The sequence below is a fragment of the Capsaspora owczarzaki genome, assembly GCF_000151315.2.
Source record: "Capsaspora owczarzaki ATCC 30864 unplaced genomic scaffold supercont2.45, whole genome shotgun sequence".
NCBI lineage: Eukaryota > Filasterea > Ministeriida > Capsasporidae > Capsaspora > Capsaspora owczarzaki.
The window spans coordinates 949-8,382 of record NW_011887336.1 but is presented as its reverse complement, the minus strand read 5'-3'; the positions used below and the strand labels follow the sequence as shown (position 1 = coordinate 8,382).

The window sequence follows — 7,434 nt, the reverse complement described above, 5'->3', positions numbered from 1 at the left end:
TGGGCACATCAATGTGTGGGGAGCGATTTCGCGTTACAGCGTCTCCTTCTTCTCCGAGTTCGGCGACCGCATGAACGGCGACGCCTACCTCTCCTTTCTGAACGAAAAGTTGAAAGACAGTCTGGCCGCTTGGGGAAACGACCCAAACATGATTTTCATGCAGGACAACGTGCCCTGTCACAAGCAGAAGGACGTGATGAAATGGTTCAAAAACCAGAACCTCACCCTCTTGGAGTGGCCTGCGAACTCCCCCGACCTCAACCCCATCGAGCATGCGTGGAACATGGTCAAGAACGCTGTGTACAAGCAGCGAGAGATCACAAACCAAGATATGCTCTGGGAGCGCTTCCAAGAGGTCTACCACAAGGTCCTCACCGTCGAGGTCTGCACCTCGCTCATTTCATCCATGCCGCGCCGCATCAAAGCAGTTTTGGATGCCCAAGGTGGTTAAACCAGTAGTGAAGTGGTTTGGTGGGGCTCATGCGTCCGTATGGTAGTGTGTTTGTGAAAGTTGAAAAAAAAACGCCAAAAAGTCCCGTTTTTGGACGATCGTGTTTTGTCCCTGTTAGCATCTTTTCTCCTTCCCCCGTCGTACCAGTCATCACCCCTCCGCTCCTCTCACTCTAAACACATAGAATGTACATATATACATGCAGTAGAGAGGGAAAAGGGAGATTTGTGGTCAAAAAGGTCGCAGGGCGGGGTGAGGAGTGGGTTAGGGTTAAAAGCTGGCCCCGAGTTAAGTGTTAGGTTGCCTTCCAAAATTGGAACCACGTTTTTCAGAAGATCTAAGATATGTACTTACACCTATGAAATGCGCTGATTCCGAATCTGCAATAAAAAGTATACGTCATCGCGCTCCTTTTTGCGCAAATCGAGCTCAGAGGTGAATTTCGCACGGTTTTACCATGGTTTCCCAAACCACTTCCCCTCCTCTGATTTTCCAGAACAAAGATAACATTCACATCCATCTATACAGTGCGCCGAATCCGAATCTGCAATCAAAAGTAGAGATCACCGTGCTCGTTCTGGTGAAAATCGACGTCAAAGGTGAATCTCTCACGATTATGCATTGTTGTCTCCAACAATTCCCCCCCCCCCCCGAGTGTGCAGAGCAATTCTGATGCGAATATTTATCCACGATGCGAGCTGGTTCCGAATCTGTCATAAACAGTGCACCTCATCGTTCTCGTTTTAGTGCAAATCGACTTTGAATGTGTTTGTTTGCAATTTTGCCACGAATCCTCTCGCCCACATCATGTTGTCGAAAAAAGTGAGGTGAACATTTGGATAAAACAAATGCGCTGATTCCGGAAGAGAGCAAAAAAACCACGACGGAAGGAGGGGTGAGTACCATGATTGCGAGTGCCCCGAGCTCATCGAGGTGGAGGGAGGGGGGGGGGTTTGTTTACCTCTCAACGGCAGAGAGCGGATAGCTCACTCCCGCAACGCCCAAGCCAAACACGCCAGCTCCGATGCAGAGTGCGGAAAAGATGGTTCCAAACACTGCAAACACTAGGATCGATCCGATATTGTGGAAAAAGTTGCCCTGAAACCAAGTCCCAAAAGGAAAACCGAAAGGGCCAACCCACAACGATCAATGCTTCACAGCCACTTTCTTGTCAACAAAACAACACAAGTAACAAATGCAAACAAACCTTGTGCAGCGAGTAACCCGACTCGAAAATGATGGGAGGCAGCAGAATGAGGAAAAACCCGGTTGGATCAATCCGCTCTGCGTTCGTCCAGTAGTCTCCACTCAATCGGGTGATGATGCCGAGAATTCCACCTACAATGCAAATCGTAAAGCCCAAAAAACGAACGACAGCGATCAAGGTCATACGGGTTTACATACGGGGTGAGCACAATTTTGAGTGATGGGTCAGGCAGAATCTCCATTCGTGCCAGGGCAAAATTTCGCTGTCTGAGCTCACCGATGAACATGACAGCGAGAGACTCTGGGATGTAGTGGAACTTTGTCCGGATGAGGAGGTAGACGAGCAGCGTGCACAGAACCAGCACGAGCAGAATGAAAAAGATGGTCCTGCTGACCGAGAGCTCGTCGCCGTTGCCGCCGCCGTCTGCGTTGGGCTCGTCGGGACTGCCTGTTGGCGAGGGCGTGGGCGTGTGTGTTGCCGATGGCAGGACGGTTGTCGTCGTCGTCGTCGTTGTCGGTGATGATGATGATGATGCAGTGAGCGTCTCACTGCCGACCACCACTGTGCCGTCCTCCTGCGCCTCCACGACTGCGAGCGCGCCGCAGAGAGACAGAGCTGCAACGAGTGCAATGGCGATGGTGATGGCCACAGAAGCAGCAGTCGTTGCGCGCCATTGTGGTGGCGACTGCCGTGCTCGTGCGCGTCGTCGTGTTTGGGGCTTCATACAGCTGCCCCTTCGGAAACCTTTCTTCGTTTCCCAACTCGGAGAATGAGAAAAAATGAAAAGTGACCAACGCCGAAATACTGCAGTGGTCGAAAACACAGTCACTACGGCTCAATCCAGCAATTTTCCAAAGTGCTCTTGCATTGAAGCCCACACACAACCAAAGCCCACACACTCGCTTGAGTTGTTTTGCATTGACTTTTTATAAATCGTCTTTTTGAATTACTGTGTATTTGAGAGTCCACGTCATCCTGATGGGGTTCGTGACAAAAGTGAAAAGTGCGTGGGACAAATAAAACGACTGGCAAGGTGATTGAAACAAAGCCGTGACGCCGGATCTGGAAAACCGAGCGTCGCTCGTCAGGCTCCGTTTGGCACAACATGACCACGAGAGGAAAGTGCCCGCCGACTTGATTACATGACTGTCCTCTGGGAGCATTGGATCACGAAGCGAGTTTAAGGGTTAAAAGCTGCCTCCCGGTTAGAGAGGCGTCTCTAATTCCGAACAAGATTTTTTGACTGGGCCACCATTACGCCCCTGATTTTAATTCCGAACAAGAGTGTTTTTGAGCCACTAGTCGATGTAGAAGCCTCTAATCCGCTTCCCCGCTTGAAATTATAGTAAAACCAGTCTTTTTTATCGATGGAGGTAGAGACCGAGGCGGCAGGGTTGTGCTGCGAGTGGTTGCGGGCTGTGAAGGATGCTCCTGAAAAGAGCAAGCGTGACATTGCTTTCGCCGTTGCTCTCAAACTCGTGTTCCCGCCTCCCGTGGTCCTTCCAGGAGGCACCATGTATCAGCCCAAGGGCTGGACGTCCCGCGACGTAGCCGCGCGGCTGGCGGAAGCGGGCTCCCGATGTGCTCACTCCACGATCCACGAGTTGACGATGAAACACTTAAACTCCGCCGACTGGATCCGTTCCAGCCCGCTAGATCAAGTTGTCCAGCTCATCAGAGACAGCCCGAAGGTCGGTGCGCCGGCCATTTTCACCTATGATGAAATGGAGCAGTGTATCCAAATGCTCGAGGGGTTTGCTCGAGCCGGGCAATGTCTCACGCAAAAGAAAGCTGGCGTCTATCTTGTGGCATTGTCGCGCCTGCCTCAAATGTCGGGCGCCCCACGACGCCAGTTCACTCGTAGCGAGCCGAGCCGCCAGTGGTGGAAAGACTTTCTCCATTTTTGCAGCGGTCGTCTCGCCATTCGTCAAGGGCGAACGCTGGAGCTCTCCAGGATTGCTGCGTTTCAAGCGCAGGTCTTAGAAGCCCGCTTTTGAAGCAATTGTTCGACGAGCATCCACTTCTCACAGCAGAACCCGGTCGGATTTGTAACATGGACGAGACTGACATCGCGACGCGTTTCTTCGCGGGCAAGGTCATTTGCACTCCGTCTTCAGATACGCGTAGCGCGCTCGTGGAAGGCGGACACCAGAATTCGCTCGGTGCTCACATGACTGGCGTTTTCACGATCTGCGCTGACGGCTCCGCCCCGTCGGTACCGCTAATCATCTTCTCGAAACTCAACAAGATTCGCAGCGCGACAGAAGATGTAGACGACGCGATGGCTGTATTTGAGACCTCAAAAAACGGCTACATGACAAAGGAGCTGTTCAACAAGTACGTCTTGTCCTGGGAGCAGACTATGCGTGCAAAGTACAAAGCAGGGCCCTTGCTCCTCGTCATGGATGGGTCGTCGACGCACCAGCTCCGGTCTGAGGTGCTTGCTCGGTTCCTGCAGAACGACATACACGTCCTTGTCTTGCCCGCGCATACAAGTACTGAGACGCAGCCACTGGACCGGACGGTGTTTGGATTCTTCAAGCGTGTGTTGCAGCAACAGTACGCGCGGGCAATTGGGTCCAAGGCGTTCTCGAACGACGACAAGATGCGAGTTCATTGTGCGCTTCTCGCTTGGAACTGCGTGACGAGAAAAAAGTCGAGCATCCGGGCAGGGTTTCGGCTGACGGGCATCTACCCGCTTGATATGACTGTCTACAAGTCGTGGGTAAAGAATCCAGCCCCTCCTGCCTCAGAGCAACTGGACGAGCTTGACGAGAATTCGCCTCCGAACCCCCCAGCGCCAGCCCTGGATCGTCAAGACACTGTTCCGATCGTCGATTCCTCTGTCTCAACGCCTGTTCTCATTCGAAGCACGCGTTCTTCGCGCTCATCAGACACGGAGGCTTCCACCTCCACCACGCCGGAGATGTCGAGCTCTTCTTCGTCTTCGCTATCTGTCTCACCGCTTGTTACCATTCAAGATCTTGCCGCCATGGGTCTTAGCAACATGTCTTCATCACCTCTCGACCAGGACAAGCGAGGCGTCGAGCATAAAGCCCTCGTGGCAATTCGGAAAATGCTTGGCATGCCACTCACGTTCCCAGATGTTGTCGCAACCGTCAAGGTCTCCCTCAAACTGCCAGATCATCTCAGGTACAAGACTAAGCCGGCACCAGCTCACATCGCGACGACGCCTGAAAGGCTGCAATCGACTCTGGCGAAGGAGGCGGCCGTAGCGGAGAAGGAGCGCAAGGAAGACCGCTTGTTGCCTGCCCGCTTGGATTACAGGTCGAGAGTTGCCGCGTATGAGAACGAAAGGAAGACGCTCAGTACAGAGATTGCACAATGTGATGTGCAGCTCCAAGCGCTCCAGGCGGAGCCGATGACGGCGTTGATCCAGTCGGAGATTGAGAAGACGCAGCTGCAACGTCGAGTGGCCGAGCTGCAGCTCAGTCACCTCAAGCTGCCGACTCGGAGCTATGGTGGGCGCAAAAAGTCGGCACAACCGAAACCTATGAAGACGCCGCGATCGAAGAAGACCGCTTCCAGTCAAGAGGTAACGAGCAACGCAGCTGCGCAAGACAGCTCCGCCGACAGTTCAGACGCCGAGAATGATGCAGATGGAAGCGAGTGGGACTCTGACGACAATGGAGTAGTTCAAGTGCGGCGCACTGACACACAGAGCGACAGCGACGTGGCGTTCGAGCTGAGCCACGCCGAACAGAGAAATATTGTGGAAAATGTTCGCTTGCGGCCAATCCGCCGAGCCCGCGAGCATGCGCTCGGTTATGAGGACGATGTATGCCTTCGTATTACACAACGAGTGCGCCTCGAAAGCCCTTGTCAAGTGGTGCACGCATCGCCTGAAATTGTGAACTTGTCGCAGCAGCCATCTCGCGTTGCCTTCGTTCCTGCAGTGCAGCCATCGCCCCACCTGTTCATCCAATAAACAAACATGTTGCATGTATCACTTTTCGCGCAAATGGAGGCGGCTAGGACCGCGTCTACTCGAGATGCAGTTTCGGGCTGTTCAGGCCGTTTTGTTGTTCAGCGGGCCTGCAGCCACCCCGGCGATGTTCCATGCCCTCTCTTTGCTACCAGTCGGAGAGTCTAGGTTGATGTCACATGCTCAGTAGGGCGAGGGGCCGCTCAGATGAGTATGGGCGCCTCCACTAGCGAAATGCTTTTAATTCCGAACACTCGTAATGCATGTCCAGCAAAACGAGCAAAACTGACGACTGGCGCCCTACCGACCCGGCACGTGCGATCGACCCCTCCGTCTCGCCATAATATCACTAAACCATATAGTATGTATTACTATCGAAACAAGGGGCGGATGTCGAAGCGGTAGCGAAATAGGTTTTGTTCGGAATTAGAAGCACCCTCTCTAGGGTCCTTCCAAATTTGCCAAAAATTCTAAGCTGAACATTTTGTTCTAAAAAATGCGCTGATTCCGAATCTGTACTTATATTGATACCAAATTAGGCGCATCCTAGTGTAAAATGACATTAAAGGCAAATTTGGCGTTTGTTTGCACTGTTTTCACGATTCAGTTCCGCCACACCGTTTTTCTAAAAATTCTAGTCTGAACATTTTGTTCTAAAAATTGCGCTGATTCCGAATCTGTACTTATATCGATACCAAATCAGGCGCATCCATGTGTAAAATGACATTAAAGGGAAATGTCGCATGCCTTCGCACTGTTTTCGCGAATCCTCACCCAAACATCATGTTTTCAGAAAGAGTGAGAAGAACATTGTAATCAAAAGATTGCGCTGATTCCGAATCCGTATTTGACGGACTACGTCATCGTGATGAGATTCGTTCCAAACTTGGCAAAAATTGGTCCATAAACACAGCGCCAAGCAGCAAAAGAAACAACTGGGCTGGAACAGAATCTGGAATCAATGGTGTGACGCCTGAGGGTGCATCATTCCGAAAAAGGAAAGTGCGCCACGGTTTGATAAATAATGTGCTTACGTGGCAAGTAGAAGGAAAGGGTTAAAAGCTGCCTCCTGGTTGGGGGTTAGGGTTAGGGTTAAAAGCTGGCCCCGAGTTAAGTGTTAGGTTGCCTTCCAAAATTGGAACCACGTTTTTCAGAAGATCTAAGATATGTACTGACACCTATGAAATGCGCTGATTCCGAATCTGCAATAAAAAGTATACGTCATCACGCTCGTTTTTGCGCAAATCGAGCTCAAAGGTGAATTTCGCACGGTTTTACCATGGTTTCCCAAACCACTTCCCCTCCGCTGATTTTCCAGAACAAAGTTGACATTCATATCCATCTACACAGTGCGCCGAATCCGAATCTGCAATAAAAAGTATACGTCATCGCGCTCGTTATTGCGCAAATCGACGTTAAAGGTGAATTTCTCACGGTTTTACGATGGTTTCCCAAACCACTTCCCCTCCTCTGATTTTCCAGAACAAAGATGACATTCACATCCATCTATACAGTACGCCGAATCCGAATCTGCAATAAAAAGTATACGTCATCGGGCTCGTTTTTGCGCAAATCGAGCTCAAAGGTGAATTTCTCACGTTGTCGCATTGTTGTCTCCAATAATTCCCCCCCCCGATTTTGCAGAGCAATTCTGATGCGAGTAGAGGGGGGTCGCCTGAATATGAACAAAATAAAAGTTGCTGGCTATTCGAGTGCCGCCCGGGTTTTTGACATTAAAGTACTCGACACACTCTTTTAATATATAGGTGCGACGGAGAGGTCGGCGGCGGGCGATGGGTTGGTAGGGTATCGCGTGGCAGTTTCGCTCAT

The 7,434-nt window shown here is 51.4% G+C and overlaps 3 protein-coding genes across 3 annotated transcripts; 2 read left to right on the top strand and 1 right to left on the bottom strand.

Moving 5' to 3' along the window:
* Positions 1-70: 70 nt before the first annotated feature.
* On the top strand, positions 71-451 carry CAOG_09229 (hypothetical protein; the record flags this gene model as incomplete). Its single annotated transcript, XM_011272643.1, has 1 exon — positions 71-451. One exon carries the CDS (start codon positions 71-73, stop codon positions 449-451), a length of 381 nt encoding a protein of 126 aa, XP_011270945.1.
* A 648-nt stretch (positions 452-1,099) lies between these two features.
* Positions 1,100-2,382, bottom strand: CAOG_08337 (hypothetical protein; the record flags this gene model as incomplete). Its single annotated transcript, XM_004340912.2, has 4 exons — positions 1,100-1,304; positions 1,413-1,549; positions 1,659-1,789; positions 1,935-2,382. The coding sequence occupies 4 exons, from the start codon at positions 2,380-2,382 to the stop codon at positions 1,181-1,183; spliced, it is 840 nt and encodes a 279-aa protein (XP_004340960.2). The 3' UTR covers positions 1,100-1,180.
* A 643-nt stretch (positions 2,383-3,025) lies between these two features.
* Positions 3,026-3,655, top strand: CAOG_08336 (hypothetical protein; the record flags this gene model as incomplete). Its single annotated transcript, XM_004340911.1, has 1 exon — positions 3,026-3,655. One exon carries the CDS (start codon positions 3,026-3,028, stop codon positions 3,653-3,655), a length of 630 nt encoding a protein of 209 aa, XP_004340959.1.
* Positions 3,656-7,434: the final 3,779 nt, after the last annotated feature.